This window comes from Salvelinus namaycush, chromosome 1, assembly GCF_016432855.1.
Source record: "Salvelinus namaycush isolate Seneca chromosome 1, SaNama_1.0, whole genome shotgun sequence".
Lineage (NCBI taxonomy): Eukaryota > Metazoa > Chordata > Actinopteri > Salmoniformes > Salmonidae > Salvelinus > Salvelinus namaycush.
The window spans coordinates 48,244,969-48,271,452 of record NC_052307.1 but is presented as its reverse complement, the minus strand read 5'-3'; the positions used below and the strand labels follow the sequence as shown (position 1 = coordinate 48,271,452).

The following is a 26,484-nucleotide window of genomic DNA, read 5'->3' as shown; positions in this document are numbered from 1 at the left end:
AGCGTAAAAAGAGGAGTTGGGGGGGGGGCACACAATGCAAATAGTCCGGGTAGCCATTTGATTACCTGTTCAGGAGTCTTATGGCTTGGGGGTAAAAACTGTTGAGAAGCCTTTTTGTCCAAGACTTGGCACTCCGTTACCGCTTGCCATGCGGTAGTAGAGAGAACAGTCTATGACTGGGGTGGCTGGGGTCTTTGACAATTTTTAGGGCCTTCCTCTGACACCGCCCCCTATGGAGTTCCTGGATGGCAGGAAGCTTGGCCCCAGCGATGTACTGGGCCGTACACACTGCCCTCTGTAGCGCCTTGCGGTGATGCAACCAGTCAGGATGCTCTTGATGGTGCAGCTGTATAACTTTTGAATCTGAGGACGCATGCCAAATCTTTTCAGTCTCCTGAAATGGAAGATGCGTTGTCGTGAACTCTTCAAGACTGCCGGGGCGGCAGGTGGCCTAGTGGTTAGAGCTTTGGGCCAGTAACCGAAAGGTTGCTAGCTCGAATCCCCGAGCCGACAAGGTAAAAATCTGTTGTTCTGTCCCTGAACAAGGCAGTTAACCCACTGTTCCTAGGCCTCCATTGTAAATACGAATTTGTTCTTGACTGACTTGCCTAGTTAAATAAAGGTTAGAAAAATAAAAATGATTGTTTTTAGTGATGTGGACACTAAGGATCTTGAAACTCTCGACCCGCTCCACTACAGCCCCGTTGATGTGAATGGGGGCGTGCTCGGCCCTCCTTTTCCTGTGGTCCACGATCAGTTCCTTTGTCTTGCTCATGTTGAGGGAGAGGTTGTTGTCCAGGCATCACACTGCCAGGTCTCTGACCTCCTCCCTATAGGCTGTCTCATCGTTGTTGGTGATCAGGCATAACACCCTTGTGTCGTCAGCAAACTTAATGATGAGGATCAGATATGTTTTCCCCTACCATTACCACCTGGGGGTAGCCCATCAGGAATTCCAGGATCCAGTTGCAGAGGGAGGTGTTAACTCTTTGAAAGTATTTGTGTGGTAGTGGAAGACGTTTAAAATGCTTTACTTAACCAAGCAGTATAGTCAAAGTTACATTTAGCAAAATAATTGGTCTGATTACTTTGATAGACCACACTATCAACCTTATTACTTTGGATTGTGGGGCAGTTAGATCACAACTTGTTTTGTGAGAACAATTTGTGGGGCATTTCAGTAGCTAGCTCTACAGTATGAGTGTGGGGAAGAGAGCGACACAGAGGTGCACGTCATGTGATCTCATCAAAGCACATCATTGGCTAGTCTTTGCAAATGATGTGGTTACTAAAACAGCTGTACCTCTTGATTGATAGTAGATATTTCTGTTCTCATTTCAGTGTAATAGCCTAAAAGTTTTTGTCTACGTTTTTGGGAAAAGTGGTCAAAGTAGCTGATATGTGTCAAAAGTCACAATGTTTACTCATTGTCTCATGCTTAGAATGTGTTCCCCCATTGTTAATATGTGACCCTTTTTTTTAGGAAACTAGGGATATGTCACGGGTCACTACTTCACAGGCAAGCCATTTTAACAAACATATTTTTTTTACATCAAAATGTGTTTTTTTGAAGAAATTCCTTCTCGAACATGTACCTTAATAACAAAATTTGTATACAATCTGTAAATATGAATACAATTGTTAAATTACGAGCCTAGTTGGTTTAGCCACAGAAAAAGTCAGCAACCTTCCCGCTAGCCATGATTGGCTGAGATAATGAGTGGGCTGGACATGTCGAGAGATGAGTTTGAATGGGTTTACCATATAGCACACTTCTTTCTATTTGAGCCGGTCAGTATGTGTACGCAATCCTCTCTAACGCTGCTGTTTAAAAAATGTATTGCGCAGTAAAACTTCATAAGTGTTGCTTTCCACTTTCTGGAGGACCGAATTTTGAAATCAGTGGAATTCGAGTATGATAGCTAAGGAGATTAAGAAAACACCACCTATCTTTGGATTACATCTTCAAACTAAGGGCAACCATGGCGTCCGTGACAAGTCCATCTATGATGTATATGGGTAAGATAGTCTAACTATCTACATTTTCAGATATTACACGTTTTACATTTTTACAGAAAGTGATTTCATTTCGAGTTGAAGTGTACTGTTAGCTAGCTAATGTTAGCTGGCTGGCTAATGTTACATGTATGATCTTATTATTTGTATTTCAGATCCATTTGCTTGGCTGGTTGTAGCCTAATGTTATGGTTTATTGTTTAGCTATCTAGCTACACCCGTTGAATATGGCCGCTGTGAGTAAACATCAGCAAAAAAGCGTAATTAAATTGTTGCCAGCGGCACAGTTAGTCACCAACGTTCTGGATAACATGAAAACAGCCTAACTAGCTCTGCTAGGGCGAGGAAAATGTCAGAGTTTGGGTAGGGGCTAAAGCTTAAGTGGGTGTGAATGATCCTGAATGGGTGTAAACAAAGAAGAGGTCTCCAGTATGTACCAAAACATTCTCAGAAGTGTGGTTACAAGCTTATCAACCTTCAAAGCAGAATTACTGTCCCATTGTTCCTCCAAGAACGAATCAAGGCGGTCGGTCACATATTTTCCAGTTAATTCAACAGTGTGAAGTTTAATTAGTAGATGTGGTAACTAAAACAGCAGTACCCTCTTCATTGGTTGTTTCAAGGGTGTGCGTACTGGTAGCGAAGTCAGGTGCAGGAGAGAAGAGGGTTGTGAACAAGCGCACACTTTATTGAGGCAGGAGAAACCAACAGACGGACGCAACTTCGTCAACCTCCAGCCAATTGGCAAAAGTGCAAATAGTCACAAAAATCATGTTTAACAAATAAACATACCTCGTGAACAACACAGATTATAAGAACACCAGTCTGACACGTAACACAAATAATATTACACAAAGACATGAGGGGGAACAGAGGAATAAATACATGCAGTGTGATTGGGGAATGTAAACCAGGTGTGCAGGGAACAAGACAAAACAAATGGATCAATGAAAAATGGAGCGACAATGGCTAGAGAGCCGGTGACGTCGACCGCCGAACGCCGCCCGAACAAGGAGAGGAGCCGACTTCGGCGGAAGTCGTGACAGGTTGTAGATACTTCAGTTCTGATTCCAGATTTAAATAGCAGTTTTGTAGACCAATAAATCATACTCTTAAAAGGGAAGTTTACCTAAAATCCAACATTTCCCAAGTGATTCCATAGATTGAAACTATTATGTGGAGTTTGCCTTCTCCCCCTCTCTCTCCCTGCAGTGTAGAATTGGAAAGCTGCTAAAACAGGTCAAGTGTTTCTTGGCGTATGTTTGTGCACTGCTAGCTTTGCTCAATTGTCAGTCAAAGAGAGATTGAAAAATCCGCAAATTGTGGCTCAATAAAAGAAAAAGCTTAAATATTGCAGACAGATTGTGGCTTCTATCAATGTAATTGTCTGCATCATACCCAATCCCCATAAAAAAATTGTTAAAATATATATTTGATGTATTTGTTGTTTTTTAAATATATTTTACGTTATTATTTTCCCTAACCATTCCACCCTTCCCCTAATTTGAGTAAACTAATGGAGAACAACACTTAGGCTTCTACTTCCAGCTTTTACACACTATATACATTTTATGAACACAGTATATACAGTATTTAGTCAGCCACCAATTGTGCAAGTTCTCCCACTTAAAAAGATGAGAGAGGCCTGTAATGTTCATCATAGGTACACTTCAACTATGACAGACAAAATGAGAGAAAAAAAATCCTGAAAATCACATTGTAGGATTTTTAATGAATTAATTTGCAAATTATGGTGGAAAATATTTGGTCACCTACAAACAAGCAAGATTTCTGGCTCTCACAGACCTGTAACTTCCTCTTTAAGAGACTCCTCTGTCCTCCACTCGTTACCTGTATTAATGGCACCTGTTTGAACTTGTTATTTGAACTTGTCCACAACCTCAAACAGTCACACTCCAAACTCCACTATGGCCAAGACCAAAGAGTTGTCAAAGGACACCAGAAACAAAATTGTAGACCTGCACCAGGCTGGGAAGACTGAATCTGCAATAGGTAAGCAGCTTGGTTTGAAGAAATCAACTGTGGGAGCAATTATTAGGAAATGGAAGACATACAAGACCACTGATAATCTCCCTCGATCTGGGGCTCCATGCAAGATCTCACCCCGTGGGGTCAAAATGATCACAAGAACGGTGAGCAAAAATCCCAGAACCACACGGGGGGACCTAGTGAATGACCTGCAGAGAGCTGGGACCAAAGTAACAAAGCCTACCATCAGCAAGGGCATTGAAGATGAAACGTGGCTGGGTCTTTCAGCATGACAATGATCTCAAACACACTGCCCGGGCAACGAAGGAGTGGCTTCGAAAGAAGCATTTCAAGGTCCTGGAGTGGCCTAGCCAGTCTCCAGATCTCAACCCCATAGAAAATCTTTGGAGGGAGTTGAAAGTCCGTGTTGCCCAGCAACAGCCCCAAAACATCACTGCTCTAGAGGAGATCTGCATGGAGGAATGGGCCAAAATACTAGCAACAGTGTGTGAAAACCTTGTGAAGACTTAGAGAAAACGTTTGACCTCTGTCATTGCCAACAAAGGGTATATAACAAAGTATTGAGATAAACTTTTGTTATTGACCAAATACTTATTTTCCACCATAATTTGCAAATAAATTCATAAAAAATCCTACAATGTGTTTTTCTGGATTTTTTTCTTCTCATTTTGTCTGTCATAGTTGAAGTACCTATGATGAAAATTACAGGCCTCTCTCATCTTTTTAAGTGGGAGAACTTGCACAATTGGTGGCTGAATAAATATTTTTTTGCCCCACTGTATATATATACATACACTTATATATATATACATATACATATACATATATACATATATACATATCCATGAACTCAGCAAAAAAAGAAACGTCCCTTTTTCAGGACCCTGTCTTTAAAAGATAATTTGTAACATCACAGATCTTCATTGTAGAGGGTTTAAACTATGTTTACCATGCTTGTTCAATGAACCATAAACAATTAATGAATATGCACCTGTGGAACGGTCGTTAAGACACTAACAGCTTACAGACGGTAGGCAATTAAGGTTACAGTTATGAAAACTTAGGAGACTAAAGAGGCCTTTCTACTGAATCTGAAAAACACCAAAAGAAAGATGCCCAGGGTCCCTGCTCATCTGCGTGAACGTGCCTTAGGCATGCTGCAAGGAGGCATGAGGACTGCAGATGTGGCCAGGTAAATACAGTGCAATGTCGGTACTGTGAGACGCCTAAGACAGCGCTACGGGGAGACAGGACGGACATCTGATCGTCCTCGCAGTGGCAGACAACGTGAACAACACCTGCACAGGATCGGTACATCCGAACATCACACCTGCGGGACAGGTACAGGATGACAACAACAACTGCCCGAGTTACACCAGGAACGCACAATCCCTCCATCAGTGCTCAGACTGTCCGCAATAGGCTGAGAGAAGCTGGACTGAGGGCTTGTAGGCCTGTTGTAAAGCAGGTTCTCACCAGCCATAACAACGTCGCCTATGGGCACAAACCCACCGCCGCTGGACCAGACAGGACTGGCAAAAAGTGCTCTTCACTAATGAGTCGCGGTTTTGTCTCACCAGGGGTGATGGTCTAGGCTAGCTTTTTCAAGCAGAAAATTGCATCCTGTAGCTCTAACTCCAAAGAGTTATGGGACACTGTAAAGTCCATAGAGAACAAGAGCACCTCCTCCCAGCTGCCCACTGCACTGAGACTAGGTAACACGGTCACCACCAATAAATCCATGATAATCGAATATTTCAATAAGCATTTTTCTATGGCTGGCCATGCCTTCCTCCTGGCTACTCCAACCCTGGCCAACAGCTCCCCCCCCCCGCAGCTACTCGCCCGAGCCTCCCCAGCTTCTCCTTCAAGAGAGACTCCAGCCTACCGCATTGCAAGCGGTACCGGAGCGCCAGGTCTAGGTCCAAGAGGCTTCTAAACAGCTTCTACCCCATAAGACTCCTGAACAGGAAATGAAATGGCTACCCAAACTGTTTGCATTGCCCCCCCCCCCTTACACCGCTGCTACTCTCTGTTGTTATCATCTATGCATAGTCACTTTAATAACTCTACCTGTATGTACATATTACCATGACTAACCGGTGCCCCCACACATTGACTCTGTACCAGTACCCCCCTGTATATAGTCTCGCTATTGTTATTTTACTGGTGCTCTTTAATGACTTATTACATGTATTTGTTTTTCTTGTTTGTATTTTGTATATATTTTTTCAACTGCATTGTTGGTTTGAGGCTCGTAAGTAAGCATTTCACTGTAAGTTCTACACCTGTTGTATTCGGGCGCATGTGACATTCATTTTGATTTGATTTATTGTTTTCATATTAGTCTCCCCAAACAATGTTACTCTATATTTTTAATACCAACCTCTATTGAATATTCCCTTTCTGCTTCACACATATTGAATGTCTATTATTTTAAGATTGACATGGAATGCACCAAATTTATAAAATACATTAGCCAATTCCTAAGGGAAAAGATACATTTCGGTGGGAGCTAAAATAGTCCACAATACTAGAGCCTCTTTCTGCCCAAAACTTCAATTCATTGCAGTTGTAGCCTTGTTTTATCATGATCATGGTCACAGCTCGTCTTAACCTCTGGGTTATAATAACAACACAATGACCAGAAAATAGCCATAAAGTTCGTCCAAGTGTTTCTCTGCAAAGATTTCACTTGCGCTAAGGGGATTTATTTACAATCATAGCAGTCAAATGAGTAAATCGACATCCATTGATTTGGAAACAGATCTGGCGAGTTTAATAAAAGCGGATTATCTTTTCTTTTGCTACATATTGAAATTCTGTTATTACATCACAATTGCTCCGCAATTATTATTATTTTGATGGCAAACCTAAATTGGCTTCTTACGTCATTCATTCTATATTCCGTGTTAATTCACTCTAACTTTATGGGGGGGGAAAGGGTTTATTCGATGAATATGATGCCCCCGAAAAAGAGAGATAGCAAAAAACCTGTATTACCAGGACCAGAAAATCCCATGAGCATTTATAGTTTTCTTGGTTAGGGGTAAGTCAAGTCTCGTACCTTTACCAAAAGTGGATATATGTTAATCTTTTTCTGAGCATATTTCCCAGATCTTTCTAGACAGTCATACAATGCAAAACCTTATTTTTATTGAATTATCCATAAAGGTACCAACTCAGAATACCTTTTTCACCACTTACGTACACCTACGTTTGGGTGTGCAAGTTTGTATATTATTATTATTTCCCATTGTTACTTTATCAAATCTCTAGTAATCGATTATACCCACATACAAATACTCACGTTTTCATATCTTCACAGAATCCCCATATAATCCCCAAATTTCAATCTCTTATTACCCAAACTCCAGTTTAACACTTATTTTCACCCTCACACAACTCTCATATCACATTCTCACAGTACTGTTCCCAAACATACTTAATCAATATTTTTATAACCTGCAGGAATATTTTCTTACTTCTACACGTTTCTACTTCAGGACTAGTTCATGGAATTACAGAATTTCCACATTTGCATCTTACGATACTAACCCAGGGCATTATAATTAATTTCACACCTCTCCTTACAACGATAGTACGTTCATGACTCTGTGTTTTCTTGTCTTAGGACAGTATCATCAGAACTTCCTTTTTATTATAACAACGATATCTTCAGAATCTCATAACCTGAAAACGGCAGTAAATTCACAACTCTGTTTTTCTCTTCTCAGTAGAGTACAGCCACGACTTCCTTTCTATTATGACGATGGCTTCAAAATCTTATACTCTTAAGAATGGCAGTACGGTCACGACTCCCTCTTTATTATGACAATACCATCAGGATCTCATAATCTCTAAAACGACAGTACGTTCGTTTTGTTTATTGTTTCCAAGAAATGTTAGTCTCACCCTATTAAATTTGTCTTTTTTCGAGATCCTGTATCAGTCCACCCTCCGGAGGACCTTGGGCAGGTCCCTCTCTGCTCCCTTAGTGAAGTGCGGGTTGCCTTGAATCACACCTAGAGTGATTCCCAAGCACGGTTGACCCTGGTCCTCAGGAGTAGTCAGCAGACAGAGATAAGGATCCCTTCCTCGTCGCCATAAATGTCGTGGAAAATTATTTATTATGTGTGAGAGACTTTGTTATTTCTTCAAACAATCAATCTTTGTTATCAATTAAGAATTGCAATAATGAAGCTGGTCAACGACCAGCCCAACCTTACAGAGGAATCATGGGTCTTATATAGCTGACACTAAAAATGCTTAGTCATGGCTGGTTCCACCCCTCCCCGGCAGCTCGGGGCATCACGAGCTATCTTGGGTTCATCTTGTGAGTTATGTGCTCCGGATGTTGTTTCTCAGACACAAAGATGATTTTAGACTAAGAGGGGTTTGTTCTACTCCTCCTGGCTATCTCTATCTCGGGTCACAAACACCAACTAATTATATGGAATGCAGACTGTAGGTTTTATTACCAAGCCATCACAAATCAATTACTAGCGCCAAGCCCCAGAGGCCCAACTCAGTCACACTCACACAGATGAGAGAGTACTCATCAAAGCTATTCGATGCATGAACAGTATTAAAACATAATCTTGTAATTTTCTACCATAGGCTGTAACTTAACACAACTGGAAAAAGGAAAGGGTCTGAATACTTTCCGGATAGACTGTATGTAAATGTAAATACATTTGCATATAATAACCTACCAACAGTAACTCTTGAACCATTCAAGCTAGAAATTTGTATCAACTGTAACTATACAAATTAACACACATTAGCATAAAATAGCTCACTGACAGTAACTGTTGAACTGTTCAAGCTAGAGACACCAAACCAATTTTCACATGTTCAGGCTATATTAACTTCAAATTCTTAAACTTGTATCAATTATAACTATATAAAATTGCATTAATTTGCATAAAATAACCAACCAATAGTAACTGTTGAACTGTTCAAGCTACGAATACCAAACAAACTTTGTCATGTTCAGGCTATCTTTTTTTTTTATCTTCAATTTTTTTGGGCCTATCCTTCATACTTCATTCCCAGTACAAAAATGTACTTTGTTTTTACAGCTTTTTCTTTTGTTTCTACAAGTACATTCTATACACATTTGACATACATGGCACTTAAAAAATATATAATTACATAGTAGTTTTGATTTACATTACATCTAGATAGATAGTACTTTTTGTGTTAAACGTTCTACAACAAAGATGTCGAAGTGTCCAACAAGCTTTCTCTGCCCTTAACCTTGTTCTGAAAACCTCCAAAACAATGGTCATGTGGTTTGGTAAGAAGAATGCCCCTCTCCCCACAGGTGTGATTACTACCTCTGAGGGTTTAGGGCTTGAGGTAGTCACCTCATACAAGTACTTGGGAGTATGGCTAGATGGTACACTGTCCTTCTCTCAGCACATATCAAAGCTGCAGGCTAAAGTTACATCTAGACTTGGTTTCCTCTATCGTAATCGCTCCTCTTTCACCCCAGCTGCCAAACTAACCCTGATTCAGATGACCATCCTTACCCATGCTAGATTACGGAGACGTAATTTATAGATCGGCAGGTAAGGCTCTCGAGCAGCTAGATGTTCTTCATCGTTCGGCCATCAGATTTGCCCCCAATGCTCCTTATAGGACTCATCACTGCACTCTGTAAACTGGTTATCTTTGTATACCCATTGCAAGACCCTATGGTCAATGCTTATTTATAAAACCCTTTTAGGCCTCACTCCCCCCTATCTGGGATACCTACTGCAGCCCTCATCCTCCACATACAACACCCGTTCTGCCAGTCACATTCTGTTAAAGGTCTCCAAAGGACACACATCCATGGGTCACTCCTCTTTTCAGTTCGCTGCACCTAGCAACTGGAAGGAGCTGCAAAAAAACACTCAAACTGGACCGTTTTATCGCCATCTCTACATTCAAGGCTCAATCATGGACACTCTTACTGACAGTTGTGGCTCCTTCGCGTAATGTATTGTTGTCTTTACCTTCTTGCCCTTTGTGCTGTTGTCTGTGCCCAATAATGTTTGTACCATGTTTTGTGCTGCTACCATGTTGTGCTGCTGCCATGTTGTGTTGCTACCATGTTGTTGTCATGTTGTGTTGCTACCATGCTGTGTTTTCATGTGTTGCTGCCATGCTATATTGTTGTCTTAGGTCTCTCTTTATGTAGTGTTGTGGTCTCTCTTGTCGTAATGTGTGTTTGGTCCTATATTATTTTTATTTTGAATCCCTGCTCATGTCCCCGTAGGAGGCCTTTAGGCCGTCATTGTAAATAAGAATTTGTTCTTAACTGACTTACCTAGTTAAATAAAGGTTAAATAAAAATACATTATTCATTGTGTTTTCAGTCATAACTATTTTAGAACATGAGCTTTTAAACCCAACCCTCAGCTATTCTCAGTCCAACCCACCTATCTCTGTAAACCGCCCTCTTCTGATATCCATGTGCCATATATTTTTCAACTGTGCTGTGATACTTAACATAAATTCTGAACCTGTCTAATTGCACAGTATCTACAGATTGTAAGTTAAAGAAAATTATATTTACTAAAACTAATATTATATTGTTGATTGTGATTGACAATGGTTTCTAAATCTCACAACAGTGCTATGGTTAATTTTAGATAAACGTTGTGATTTTTCAGCCATTCCTGAACCTGTGAGCAGAAACAAACTACATAGGGTCAATACCAAAATAACTGATCTGATGATTCTGTCTCTTTGTAGCAAAATCTGCAGCACTAAGATGGCTATATGCATTTGGAAAGTTGTCAGACCCCTTCACTTCTTCCACATTTTGTTACGTTACAGCCTCATTCTAAAATTGATGAAATCTTTTTTTCCCTCATCAATATACACACAATACCCCATAATGACAAAGTGAAAACAGATTGTTTTTAAATGTTTCATATACATTTAGATGAGTATTCAGACCCTTTACTGAGTACTTTGTTGAAGCACCTTCGGCAGCGATTACAGCCTCGAGTCTTCTTGGGTATGACGCTACAAGCCTGGCACACTATTTTCAGGTCTCTCCAGAGATATTCAATCGGGTTCAGGTCTGGGCTCTGGCTGGGCCACTCAAGGACATTCAGAGACTTGTCCCGAAGCCACTCCTGCGTTGTCTTGGCTGTGTGCTTAGGGTCGTTGTCCTCTTGAAACGTGAACCTTCGCACCAGCCTGAGGTCCTGAGCCTTCTGGAGCAGGTTTTCATCAAGGATCTCTCTGTACGTTGCTCCATTCATCTTTAACTCAATCCTGACTAGTCGCCCAGTCCCTGACGCTGAAAAATATCTCCACAGAATGATGCTGCCACCACCATGCTTGACCGGAGGGATGGTGCCAGGATTTTTCCAGATGTGACACTTGGCATTCATGCAAAAGAGTTCAATCTTGGTTTTATCAAACCAGATAATTTTGTTTCTCATGGTCTGAGAGTCCTTTAGGTCCCTTTTGGCAAACTCCAAGCAGGCTGTCATTTGCCTTTTACTGGGGAGTGGCTTCTGTCTGGCCACTCCACCATAAAGGCCTGATTGATGGAGTGCTGCAGAAATGTTTGTCTTTCTGGGAAGTTCTCCCATCTCCACAGAGGAACTCTGAAGCTCTGTTAGAGTGACCATCGGGTTCTTGGTCACCTCCCTGACCAAGACCTTTCTCCCCGGATTGTTTAGTTTGGCCAGCTCCAGGAAAAGTCTTGGTGGTTCCAAACTTCTTCCATTTAAGAATGATAGAGGCCACTGTCTCATAGCAAAGGGTTTGAATACTTATGTTAATACGGTGTTTCAGGTTTTTTTGCTTTGTCATTATTCGGTATTGTGTGTAGATTGATGAGTATAAAAATAAATGTAATACATTTTTGAATAAGGCTGTGGAAATGTGGAAACATTCAAGGGGTGTGAATACTTTCCGAATGCACTGTAGATATCATTCTGTTTGTGGCAATTTTTGTATGATAATTTAATTTGAAAAACTGCGTTTTGAGTCAAGCATTGTTTTGCGTGTCAGTTAACCATGTGACACGGAATTGGCACATGGAAAATCTCTAACCAACTATTTTGCAAATGGTTCAGGCGATCTTAATTTCAAATTCTTAAAATCTTGTATCAACTAAATCTAAATAAATGTGCATGAATTTGCATAAGATAACCCATCAACAGTAAGTCTTGTACCGTTTAAGCTACAGGCACCAAATGAACTGCATTCTTTGAAATTTGTATCAACTATAACTTCAGTTGAAGTCGGAAGTTTAAATACACTTAGGTTGGAGTCATTAAAACTCGTCTTTCAACCACTCCACACATTTCTTGTTAACAAACTATAGTTTTGGCAAGTCGGTTAGGACATCTACTTTGTGCATGACACAAGTAATTTTTCCAACAATTGTTTACAGACAGATTATTTCACTTATTTCACTTATATATCACTGTATCACAATTCCAGTGGGTCAGAAGTTTACATACACTAAGTTGACTGTGCCTTTAAACAGCTCGGAAAATTCCAGAAAATAATTTCAAGGCTTTAGAAGCTCCTTTTAGGCTAATTGACATCATTTGAGTCAATTGGAGGTGTACCTGTGGATGTATTTCAAGGCCTACCTTCAAACTCAGTGCCTCTTTGCTTGACATCATGGGAAAATAAATAAATAAATCAGCCAAGACCTCAGAAAAAGAATTGTAGACCTCCACAAGTCTGGTTCATCCTTGGGATCAATTTCCAAATGCCTGAAGGTACCACGTCCATCTGTACAAACAATAGTACGCAAGTATAAACACCATGGGACCACACAGCCATCATACCACTCAGGAAGGAGATGCGTTCTGTCTCCTAGAGATGAACGTACTTGGGTGCGAAAATTGCAAATCAATCCCAGAACAACAGCAAACGACCTTGTGAAGATGCTGGAGGAAACAGGTACAAAAAAATCTATATCCACAGTAAAACGAGTCCTATATCGACATAACCTGAAAGGCCGCTCAGCAAGGAAGAAGCCACTGCTCCAAAACTGCCAAAAAAAAGCCAGACTACGTTTTGCCACTGCCCATGGGGACAAAGATTGCACTTTTTGTAGAAATGTCCTCTGGTCTGATGAAACAAAAATAGAACTGTTTGGCCATAATGACCATTGCTATGTTTGGAGGAAAAATGGGGAGGCTTGCAAGCCGAAGAACACCATCCCAACCGTGAAGCACGGGGGTGGCAGCATCATGTTGTGGTGGTGCTTTGCTGCAGGAGGGACAGGTGCACTTCACAAAATAGATGGCTTCATGAGGAATAAAAATTATGTGGCTATGTTGAAGCAACATCTCAAGACATCTGTCACGAATATCACCGAAGGTGGCTCCCCTTCCTGTTCGGGTGGCGCTCGGCGGTCGTCGTCGCCGGTCTACTTGCTGCCACCGATCCCTTTTTCCTTTTCGTTTGTTTTTGTCTAATTGGTTTCACCTGTTCCTTGTTTGGTTTTTGGGGTTGGGTACTATTTAAGTTCGTTTAGCCCGCTTGTTTTTGTGCGGGCTTGTTGTTATTGTAAGTAGGAGGTGTATTATTTGATTTTGGGTTTTCGCTGTCCGGTTTTTGTAACAGTGGGTTTTGGGTTGTGTTTGCGCCTGTGTTTTGGCTTCACCCTATTTTTGTACTTGTTCCTGTTTCCTGTGGACATTAAAGCGTTTTTCCCGTTAACTTCTGCTCTCTGCGCCTGACTCCACACCCATCATTCTCCTGACGTTACAACATCAGTCAGGAAGTTAAAGATTGGTCGCAAATGGGTCTTCCAAATGGACAATGATCCCAAGCATACTTCCAAGTTGTAGCAAAATGGCTTTAGGACAACAAAGTAAAGGTATTGGAGTGGACATCACAAAGCCCTGACCTCCATCCTACAGACAATTTGTGGGCAGAATTGATAAAGAGTGTGTGAGCAAGGAGCCCTACAAACCTGACTCAGTTACACCAGCTCTGTCAGAAGGAATGGGCCAAATTTCCCCCAACTTATTGTGGGAAGCTTGTGCAAGGCTACCCAAAACGTTTTACCCAAGTTAAACAATTTAAAGGCAATGTTACCAAATACTAATTGAGTGTGTGTAAACTTCTGACCCACTGGGAATGTGATGAAAGAAATAAAAGCTGAAATAAATCATTCTCTCTACTATTTTTCTGACATTTCATATTCTTAAACTAAAGTGGTGATCCTAACTGACCTAAGACAGGGAATTTTTAGTAGCATTAAATGTCAGGAATTGTGAAAAACTGAGTTTAAATGTATTTGGCTAAGGTGTATGTAATCTTCCAACTTCAACTGTATGTAAATGTGCACACATTTGCATAAAATAACCCACCAACAATAAGCCACCAATGTTGGAGGCGGCTTATGGTGGAGAAATGAACATTCAATTCTCTAGCAACAGCTCTGGTGGACATTCCTGCAGTCAGCATTCCAATTGCACACTCCCTCAAAACTTGAGACATCAGTGGAATTGTGTTGTGTGACAAAACTGCCCATTTTAGTGGCCTTTTATTGTTCCCATCACAAGGTGCACCTGTGTAATGATCATGCTGTTTAATCAGCTTCTTGATATGCCACACCTGTCAGGTGGATGGATTATCTTGGCAAAGGAAGAAATGCTTACTAACAGGGATGTAAACAAATGTGTGCACACCATTGGCTTATTGCTCCCAACTCATAGGAATCCCCTCCCAGTTGACTCCTCTAAAATGGCAATGTCCATGCTAAAACGTGTTATATCCATGATGAGTCCTCTATCTATCTTCATGACAACAGGCACAACTCCGAAATGCCATGTGAATCAACTTATATCAGTGCATTCGTACCAACCTAACCATTCCGAAAATGATTTTAGATCAAATAAGCCTCACGTAGCAAATTAGCAATTACATTTTTATTGACCAAATTCTACACTTCTTGACCTCCATTCAAAAATATGATTATTTATTTTTGTGGACAGACTTTGGGCTGCGTAAAACCTTTCGCTTCGCCTCTTCCGCTATGTGTTATGCTTGAATTTGACCCAAAACCAACGAGGAAGTCTGCCACAGTGTTGAGAGCGGTTGTATGAAACCAATCGGTATATCAAGCAAAGCTCTTAAGCGTGCCAGACCGTTCTTAATTGACACTGATCAAAAATATAAACGCAATATGTTAAGCATTGGTTCCATTTTTCATGAGCTGAAATTAAAGATCCCAGAAATTTTGCATAAGCACAAAAAGCTGATTTCTCTCAAATTTTGTGCACAAATTTGTTTACATCCCTGTTAGTGAGAATTTCACCTTTGCCAAGATAAACCATCCACCTGACAGGTGTGGCATATCAAGAAGCTGATTAAACAGCATGATCTTTACACAGGTGCACCTTGTGCTGGGGACAAAAAAAGGCCACACTAAAATGTGCACAAATGTGTCAAGTTTTGAGGGAGTGTGCACTTGGCATGCTGACTGCAAGACTGTCTACCAGAACTGTTGCCAGATAATTTAATGTGAATTACCATAAGCATCCTCCTCCTTTGTTTTAGAGAATTTGGCATTGCGTCCAACCGGCCTCACAACCGCAGACCACATGTGCAACAATTTTACCTGTTTCATATAAGGAAATCAGTCACTTGGAATAATTCGTTAGTCCATAATCTTTGGATTTCACATGGGAATATAGATATGCATCTGTTGGTCACATATACCACAGATAAGAAAAGGTAGGGGGGTGGATCAGAAAAGCAGTATATATTGTGACCACATTTGCCTCATGCAATGCGACACATCTCCTTAGCATAGAGTTGATCAAGCTGTTGATTCAGGATATCGTCACGATATCTCTGTGCATTCAATTAGCCAACGATAAAATGCAATTGTGTTCATTGTCCATAGCTTATGCCTGCCTGCCCATACCATATTTTGGGGCATTTCTTTGCTATACTGTGCTGTCCAAATTTGTGAAACCGGACCCAATCTGAACCAATCAGAGACATCTACTGTATGTTTGGGCTAAATCAAGGCCGTTCTGGACCAAAAATCTATGTCAGTTGACGTTGAGATCAAGGCCGGTCTGGACCGCACCAAAAAAAATGACCAAATTAAGAAAGGGAACCAGTGACCCTGTTGTGCACAACCTTCTGAGCCATTAAGATCAATATCATGTTGGTAGGAGGCCATATATGAGAGGAGAGGGGAAGTGAGGAGAGGCCACATACATTATTGAGGTACAGCCCTAGTCTGCGTTGGAGTCATGCAGAAACACTGGGTGTCAGCCTCATGTTCCCAAACAAAGACAAGCTACCGTGCAGGATGTATGATGTCACATCCTGTGTTTGGAAAAACATGGAAAAACAGAACTTTCACATATTGAGAGGAACATACTGTAGTTACATACTGTACTAATGTACTAAACTGACTGTAACTGATGCCTTAATAAGTGTTTATATTTGTTTTTTATATTGTCAGTGTTGTGTTTGTCCTCTTTGAAGTACCCTGTCAACCCGGAATGAATTGCCCCTTGGGATTAATTAAGTTGTATTGATTGTACTAGTAGGAAAGGTAACTAATAACGTAATATAAAATGTTCCCTATCTCTCGTGTGTAGAGAAGAGCCAGTCAATGAGGAGGGCCCAGGCTCTGTCCTCTACTCTGGCTGCTGCCTCCAGACTCTCAGCCATGATCCACCAACCAGGGAAGGACCAGGTGTATGCTAATGCCATGCTGGTGGACCAGGTGAGTTGTCGTAACCAGGTTTTTAACCAGGTAGATTCTGGTGGACCAGGTGATCTGTCATAACGAGGTTACAACCAGGTAGATGCTGGTGGACCAGGTTATAACCAGCCATAACCAGGTATTGAACTGCTTTTGTGCCAGACACTGACCTCTCACCTGTGCCCCTGCTCAGGTGGATGACCTGGATATAAAGTACCGTTCTCCAGTGGAGGAGGAGGTGAGCTCTGTGCCACAGAGGAACAGCCCTGCCTGGGACTCCTTCTTTGGAAGTCTCCCTGGCTCCACGGCTCCTCACAGGGACCAGGCCTTCCCCCTTCCTTCATCTCCCTTGGCCTACCCCTTTCCTTTCTCTGGTGGTGGTAATAGGGGGAGGATCCAGCCGTCCGTCTCCCTCTCCTCTGGGCTCAGTCACAGAGGAACCAGTCGGCCTGAGAAGACCTGTGTACTGAGGTAAGTACCACACCCAAACACCCGCGCTCTGCTCTACCATGCTTGGTTAGTTATAGTTAAGTAAGGTCAAAAATATTTCTGTGGGTCTCATAATATGTTATTGTTGCATACTTACTGGGGTCTCAAAGATCTCCATGTTAATGTATTTTACAATGTAATTCCTCTAAAGGTGTCAAACAAAAAACAAAACTGAAACTAACTTAAGCGTAAAATAAGCATTTTGGTCCATTACTGTATCCAGTACAGTAGCTGTAACAGCAGTAGGGGTGAAAGTCACAGGAAGTCACAATGAACCATTCTCTTTGGTCAAGATGCCGGAGTGAGCAGACACTGAACAGTGCGATCATTCTGCACCCAAGGACTTATGGTTTCAGCTTATTTTACGAAAGACAAAAGGATGAATATTCATCAAAGTCTAGTAGAAGGTAAATGTACTAAAATGGAATAGTAAAGTGGAACTTGTCTGTCTGCAATGCATTAAAGACCATAATTGGTTAAAGAAAATTGTGATAAATAAAAAAGTATACCAGTTTCATTTAAGGACCAAAAAATTGACAGCTGTGTCATATAGATTGGAAAATAGTTGGGAAGAGATTTTCGATGTACCGAATCCATGGCACATGGTTGATGAACTGATATGCAAAATGACGCCGGATTCAAAAATGAATATACAAAATTCTTGCAACCAATAGGATGTTAGATACAGTTGAAGTCGGAAGTCTACATACACCTTAGCCAAATACATTTTCACAATTCCTGACATTCAATCCTAGTAAAAATTCCATGTCTTAGGTCAGTTAAGATCACCACTTTATTTAAAAAATGTGAAATGTCAGAATAATAGTAGAGAGAATGGTTTATTTCAGCTTTTATCCCTTTTATCACATTCCCAGTGGGTCAGAAGTTTACAAACACTCAATTAGTATTAGCATTGCCTCTAAATTGTTTAACTTGGGTCAAATGTTTTGGGTAGCCTTCCACAAGCTTCGCACAATAAGTTGGGTGAATTTTGGCCCATTCCTTCTGACAGAGCTGGTGTAACTGAGTCAGGTTTGTATGCCTCCTTGCTCGCACACTCTTTTTCAGTTCTGCCCACAAATATTCTATATGTTTGAGGTCAGGGCTTTGTGATGGCCACTCCACTACCTTGACTTTGTTGTCCTTAAGCCATTTTGCCACAACTTTGGAAGTATGCTTGGGGTCATTGTCCATTTGGAAGACCCACTGGCGACCAAGCTTTAACTTCCTGACAGATGTCTTGAGATGTTGCTTCAATATATCCACATAATTTTCTTTCCTCATGAAGCCATCTATTTTGTGAAATGCACCAGTCCCTCCTGCAGCAAAGCACCCCCACAACATGATGCTGCCACCCCCGTGCTTCACGGTTGGGATGGTGTTCTTCGGCTTGCAAGCCTCCCCCTTTTTCTTCTAAACATAACGATGGTCATTATGGCCAAACAGTTCTATTTTTTTTTCATCAGACCAGAGGAGATTTCTCCAAAAAGCACAATCTTTGTCCCCATGTGCAGTTGCAAACCGTAGTCTGGCTTTTTTTTGGCAGTTTTGGAGCAGTAGCTTCTTCCTTGCTGAGCGGCCTTTCAGGTTATGTTGATATAGGACTCGTTTTACTGTGAATATAGATTTTTTTGTACCTGTTTCCTCCAGCATCTTCACAAGGTCCTTTGCTGTTGTTCTGGGATTGATTTGCACTTTTCGCACCAAAGTACGTTCATCTCTAGGAGACATAACGAGTCTCCTTCCTGAGCGGTATGACGGCTGCGTGGTCCCATGGTGTTTATACTTGCGTACTATTGTTTGTACAGATGCACGTGGTACCTTCAGGCATTTGGAAATTGATCCCAAGGATGAACCAGACTTGTGGAGGTCTACAATTCTTTTCTGAGGTCTTGGCTGATTTCTTTTGATTTTCCCATGATGTCAAACAAATAGGCACTGAGTTTGAAGGTAGGCCTTGAAATACATCCACAGGTACACCTCCAATTGACTCAAATGATGTCAATTAGCCTAAAAGGAGCTTCTAAAGCCTTGAAATCATTTTCTGGAATTTTCCGAGCTGTTTAAAGGCACAGTCAACTTAGTGTATGTAAACTTCTGACCCACTGGAATTGTGATACAGTGAATTATAAGTGAAATAATCTGTCTGTAAACAATTGTTGGAAAAAGTACGTTTGTCAATCAGTAAGTAGATGTCCTAATCGACTTGCCAAAACTATAGTTTGTTAACAAGACATTTTTGGAGTGGTTAAAAAACGAGTTTTAATGACTCCAACCTAAGTGTATGTAAACATCTGACTTCAACTATATATATATATATTCTCTCTTTCTTTCTCTCTCAGTTCCAGTCTGGAACCAGTAGAGTGTGACAGTTGGGAGGAGGACACCCTGTGCCAGTCTCCCCCCTCCCTCCCCAACTTTTCATCTCCCTGGCAACGCTCTGACCTGCATACTAGCTCTGGGGACGAGAGGGACTCCTTTGACAACTCGTCGTACTTCAACAGTACACACTCTAACAATTCACACACACCTTCCAAGGTACTTCACACACATACACCCCCACTGCACGTACACACCTGCCAAGGTACTTCACAGACATACACTCACACTGCACACACTCACCTGCCAAGGTTCCACATAGACAGACGTGTTATTGTATTGTGCTGTTATAGTTATCCCCATATTTGGTTACTGGCTAAATGTGGCTGAAAGCATCACTTGCTTTCTCTAATTTTAATGATACTCCCTTCGCTAATAATCCATGGTTCTTGTGTGTTTCCCTCAGGATCAGTCAGACCCACAGCTTCGTCTGCGCTCTTACTCCTACTCCTCCCCCAAGGCCCAGCTTTCACGCCCCCTGTTCACTCGAGATGCAGCGATCTCCGACCTGACAGAAGGTCAGTCATCTTAAACCCCTGACACCTGACTTCTCTCTTCCCAGGGCCATGTGTCAGACAGAAGCCTGTTTAGGATAGCTTTGCAGCTGGGTTCTCTCTGTACCTCTTCAGGACCTGGGGTCAACACAGTGAAGTGTGTGTGTGTGTGTGTGTGTGTGTGTGTGTGTGTGTGTGTGTGTGTGTGTGTGTGTGTGTGTGTGTGTGTGTGTGTGTGTGTGTGTGTGTGTGTGTGTGTGTGTGTGTGTGTGTGTGTGTGTGTGTATAACTTCTACTCAGTTAGCCATCATGTGTCATTATCCTGTGTAGGTGGTGCATTCAGCAGCAGTGGCTGCTCCCTTCTTCAGGCTCTCTCTCTCTCTAAACTCTCTCCTTAACCCAGTTAGTAAGTACAGTCTTGAACAGCCCCTTTAGAAACACCGGTCCCCCGAGTTCTGCTATATGAATCTATGGTTGCGCTTGCTGATGTATGGGGCTGACCATATCGTCAGTATTGTTGCAGTGATGTAGCCTGGGTGCCTGACTTCTACATTCAGCAGTCTTAACTACATCATTATCATATCAAGACAAACTGGCTGAAACAGGAACTAGACTGGTGCCCAGGCTATGGTGGGGGTGTAGCTATGGTTACAAAGTGCATGGTCCTGTCAGAATCCTATTTGGAATATTAATCTCACATTAACTTGAGGCCAGTCTAATACAATGATAACAGGATTTGAAATGAACATGGGCTTGTCCCAAATGGTACCCTATTCCTATTTAGCATAGGGCACTGGTTTAAATTACTACACTATATAGGGAATAGGTTTCCATTTGGGATGCAGTACATGTGTTTTGTACTTTGAGGCTTGACAGTAATTGTCTTTGAGGGTTGGTTTGGTTTTGTTTCGTGGAAATGTTGTGGTTCTTTATGAGGAGATGTTTTGTTTCTCTCATGGGTAAATGTTTTGGAATTGCTACCGTTTTTCTGTTGTTATCTTTTTCTCCTCCTGTTCTCTCTTTCTGTGATCTGTTCTTCCTCAGCAGCTCTTTCCTGTGTGTGTTGTTTCTCTCTCTACAGGGGTCTGCTGGACCTGGGGATTTATAAATGTTCTAAGTTACATCCTAAATGGCATCCTGTTCCCTATATAGTGCACTACTTTTGACCAGAGTAGTATCTGCCCTGGTCAAAAGTAGTGCACTATATAGGAAATATGGTGCCATTTGGGACGTAGATTTTAACTCTGCTTCTGGTGTTTATTAGTTGATGGGGACTCCTGGTGAGTCTCACTTTCCTTTTTACTCACATTACTGTCATTCCTTGTTACCCTTCCAGAGCATAGAGACTTCAACTTGACTGAGACACCCAGAGAGAAGAGGTATGGACAATCTTTCATTCTACTGTATTTATTTTAGTCTTTGCAATGCCCCACCTCTCTAGTGTGTGTATGCATGCGTGTGTGTTTGTGTGAGTGTGTGTGCGCAATTGTGCGTGTGTGTGTGTGTGTGTAACACGCTCTTAGTTGCCTCTCTAGTTTAGGCCTGTGGTCAGGGTCTGGCTGGGCAGGATGTGACATTCTCCCTGTTACACAGCCCACGGGTCAGAATAAGCTCTGATTACAACCTCAAGATAACCCCAAATACAACACACACAGAGACACCACAAACAGGTCTTTCCTAAATATCTGAACTCAGACACAACGTTTTGAATGCTGTAGTTTTGGAAGTGATACTAATACAATAACAACATGCATCATCATTTGAAACAGATACAGTTGATACAATTTAATTATTTACTTGTCCATAACATATTATTTATCTGGTGACGTTATCAGATTTAGTTTGTAAAGAGTCTTTTCCATGTATGTTTTTTTTAATCATTCATGATGACTCATACTTTCATCTCAGCTTTCATCTCATACTCTCATCTCGCTAACGTCTCATAAATATGAGGTCTCATTCCCTAATATATTGCCATCGCTAAAGAAACAGTAATGCATTGCTAACAGCAGAGAGAGCATATGAGATGATGGTATAGCTAGTTAATACATACATTATCTCAGTTAGCACACAGACAGTCTTACCCCGTCTCTATAACATCGACATTCTAAATGGTATTCCATTTTAACACAAGACGGATGATGTCCATATTATTGTCAATATGCAAGTCTTGCTAAGTGGATGGGCCTCTACAGAATGTGTAAACGGTTCAGCCAAATGGTTACTTGCATAGTAGCAATATCAGAAATAGATAGTGTCAATATAATTAAAATAATATGCAGTATGTACAAGAACAATATCAATAACAATATCAGTGATAGACGAGGTAGTTACATACATAAAATCAGGGGTAAAGTGGCTGAGCATCAGGATAATTTTTTTTTTTGTAGCAGCAACGTATGGCGTGTGTGTTAGGAGAGAGTCATTTGAATAGAGGCAATGCAGATAGTGCTGATGACTGGTCTGTCCGAACCACGCATGAACAAGGGAATCTATATTAACAGAGCCTGTTAATGTCCTGCCCTTGACTTTGGTTTAGGGCATGTGAAGTCCATAGCTTTTTCGTCGCAAAACGTCCTGATCTTCTCAAAAAGATAAGTTTGTCTAGCTGTGTCCAGTCCAGGTGGTGCTTGTACAGGCAGACCATCTATGGGAGGAAGGATGTCAGCGTTGCGCAGCAGCTGAAACCTGGTCCAGACTGAGTCCGAACACTCCTTGGCGACAACATCACCAGGCTCCAGAGAATCGAAAATGTAGAACAGGGAATAACAAAAAATCTGAAGACATTACAACCTTGCACAACATCAATTCAGCTCCCAAGTTTATATAAGAAGAATAACCTCATATGATGCAATGAAAATTACTTTCACCTGAAGTGGCAGCGGCCTGAAGTATTGAGTCAGGTGTTGTAGCTTTCCACCTGCACCGTATCATCCTCCAATCCAACCAGCTATGGGATGTTGACCCCTGTGACAGTGCTGTCCTTCACAACACCATGACGTGCCTTCATCAATCAAGTAGTTGACTTGTTGTGGTATTCCTTCACAGCAGACATCAAACAAGCCGCTCTTGCGAGGAGTTAAAAAGTAGATGGGACCTGGCTGCATAGAGTCAGAAGGATAGAGCACCTGCAAACAACAAAAGAACAGTAAGACAAATTATAATTAATTGTCTCACCCCTGTCAGTCTGTCTTTACACAGCTCAGTAAAAGGGATGGCGCCAACAGAGATGGAAACTAGCTCTAGGGAAACTTTGCAGTATTTTGTTTTTTGTGTACTATTTTTACATTATTAGCTCAGGAAATGTTTTGTGTCATTACATACAGCCGGGAAGAACTATTGGATATTAGAGCAGCGGTAACTCATCAGAACTACCAGCATTACGACCAGGAATACGACTTCCCTGGAGCAGATCCTTAGTTCACTCTCCCCAGAGCAATTTAACTTATTCCAGAGGCTGACCTAAAACATTGCAGGTGGAGGAGAGTCACTTGAGGCGGCCTGCTGGTTCGACTTAGGATGCGTGCACAACACCCACGGTTTCCAAGTGTATTACTTGCTAATGTTCAGTCTTTGGATAACAAAGTAGATGAGCTGAGAGCAAGGATTTCTTTCCAGAGAGACATCGGGGCATGTAATATACACTGCTCAAAAAAATAAAGGGAACACTTAAACAACACAATGTAACTCCAAGTCAATCACACTTCTGTGAAATCAAACTGTCCACTTAGGAAGCAACACTGATTGACAATAAATTTCACATGCTGTTGTGCAAATGGAATTGACAACAGGTGGAAATTATAGGCAATTAGCAAGACACCCCCAATAAAGGAGTGGTTCTGCAGGTGGTGACCACAGACCACTTCTCAGTTCCTATGCTTCCTGGCTGATGTTTTGGTCACTTTTGAATGCTGGCGGTGCTTTCACTCAAGTGGTAGCATGAGACGGAGTCTACAACCCACACAAGTGGCTCAGGTAGTGCAGCTCATCCAGGATGGCACATCAATGCGAGCTGTGGCAAGAAGGTTTCCTGTGTCTGTCAGCGTAGTGTCCAGAGCATGGAGGCGCCACCAGGAGACAGGCCAGTACATCAGGAGACGTGGAGGAGGCCGTAGGAGGGCAACAACCCAGCAGCAGGACCGCTACCTCCGCCTTTGTGCAAGGAGGAGTAGGAGGAGCACTGCCAGAGCCCTGCAAAATGACCTCCAGCAGGCCACAAATGTGCATGTGTCTGCTCAAACGGTCAGAAACAGACTCCATGAGGGTGGTATGAGGGCCCGACGTCCACAGGTGGGGGTTGTGCTTACAGCCCAACACCGTGCAGGACGTTTGGCATTTGCCAGAGAACACCAAGATTGGCAAATTCGCCACTGGCGCCCTGTGCTCTTCACAGATGAAAGCAGGTTCACACTGAGCACATGAGCACATGTGACAGACGTGACAGAGTCTGGAGACGCCGTGGAGAACGTTCTGCTGCCTGCAACATCCTCCAGCATGACCGGTTTGGCGGTGGGTCAGTCATGGTGTGGGGTAGCATTTCTTTGGGGGGCCGCACAGCCCTCCATGTGCTCGCCAGAGGTAGCCCGACTGCCATTAGGTACCGAGATGAGATCCTCAGACCCCTTGTGAGACCATATGCTGGTGCGGTTGGCCCTGGGTTCCTCCTAATGCAAGACAATGCTAGACCTCATATGGCTGGAGTGTGTCAGCAGTTCCTGCAAGAGGAAGGCATTGATGCTATGGACTGGCCCGCCCGTTCCCCAGACCTGAATCCAATTGAGCACATCTGGGACATCATGTCTCGCTCCATCCACCAACGCCACGTTGCACCACAGACTGTCCAGGAGTTGGCGGATGCTTTAGTCCAGGTCTGGGAGGAGATCCCTCAGGAGACCATCCGCCACCTCATCAGGAGCATGCCCAGGCGTTGTAGGGAGGTCATACAGGCACGTGGAGGCCACACACACTACTGAGCCTCATTTGGACTTGTTTTAAGGACATTACATCAAAGTTGGATCAGCCTGTAGTGTGGTTTTCCACTTTAATTTTGAGTGTGACTCCAAATCCAGACCTCCATGGGTTGATAAATTTGATTTCCATTGATAATTTTTGTGTGATTTTGTTGTCAGCACATTCAACTATGTAAAGAAAAAATTCATTCAGATCTAGGATGTGTTATTTTAGTGTTCCCTTTATTTTTTTGAGCAGTGTACTTTATTTCACGGAAACATGGCTCTCTCTGGATACTCTGTCAGAGTTGGTAAAGCCAGCAGGATTCTCAGTACATCGCTCAGACAAGAATAAATATCTCTCAAGGAAGCAGAAGGGCGGAGGGGTGTGTTTCATGATTAGCGACTCATGGTGTAATTCTAGGAACATACAGGAACTCAAGTCCTTTTGTTCACCCGACCTCGAATACCTCACAATCAAATGCCGACCATATTATCTCCCAAGAGAATTCTCCACCGTCATTGCCACGGCCATTTACATCCCCCCTCAAGCCGATACCACGACAGCCCTCAAAGAACTTCACTGGACTTTGTGCAAACTGGAAACCACATATCCTGAGGTTGCATTTATTGTAGCTGGGGATTTTATCAAAGCAAATTTAACTTCTACTTGAACATAATCACGGATCCGGGAGCACCCCCATCAGTAAAAAAGCTGACTAGCATAGCCTAGCATAGCGTCACAAGTAAATACTAGCATCTAAATATCATTAAATCACAAGTCCAAGACACCAGATGAAAGATACACATCTTGTGAATCCAGCCATCATTTCAGATTTTTAAAATGTTTTACAGGGAAGACACAATATGTATTTCTATTAGCTAACCACGATAGCAAAAGACACAACTTTTTTTTTCCACCATTTTTTTCCTGCATAGATAGCTATCACAATTTCGACCAAATAAAGATATAAATAGTCACTAACCAAGAAACAACTTCATCAGATGACAGTCTGATAACATATTTATTGTATAGCATATGTTTTGTTAGAAAAATGTGCATATTTCAGGTATAAATCATAGTTTTACATTGCAGCCACCATCACAACTCTCACCAAAGCAACTAGAATAACTACAGAGACCAACGTGAATTACCTAATTACTCATCATAAAACATTTATGAAAAATACACAGCGTACAGCAAATGAAAGACAAAGATCTTGTGAATCCAGACAATATTTCAGATTTTTTAAGTGTTTTACAGCGAAAACACAATATAGCATTATATTAGCTTACTACAATAGCCAACCACACAACAGCATTGATTCAAGCCAACAATAGCGATAACGAATAAACCAGCAAAATATATAAATTTTTTCACTAACCTTCTCAAACTTCTTCAGATGACAGTCCTATAACATCATATTACACAATA

At 41.8% G+C, this 26,484-nt stretch overlaps 1 protein-coding gene across 1 annotated transcript in view; it reads left to right on the top strand.

Moving 5' to 3' along the window:
• The window catches only part of LOC120051993 (rho guanine nucleotide exchange factor 28-like), a 67,857-nt gene that overhangs the window by 12,733 nt on the left and 28,640 nt on the right, over window positions 1-26,484 (top strand). The window contains exons 2-5 of the mRNA XM_038998875.1: window positions 16,632-16,759; window positions 16,932-17,209; window positions 19,570-19,765; window positions 20,013-20,124. Of these exons, the coding sequence (XP_038854803.1) occupies window positions 16,632-16,759; window positions 16,932-17,209; window positions 19,570-19,765; window positions 20,013-20,124 (714 nt within the window). The remainder of the gene's footprint in view (window positions 1-16,631; window positions 16,760-16,931; window positions 17,210-19,569; window positions 19,766-20,012; window positions 20,125-26,484) is intronic.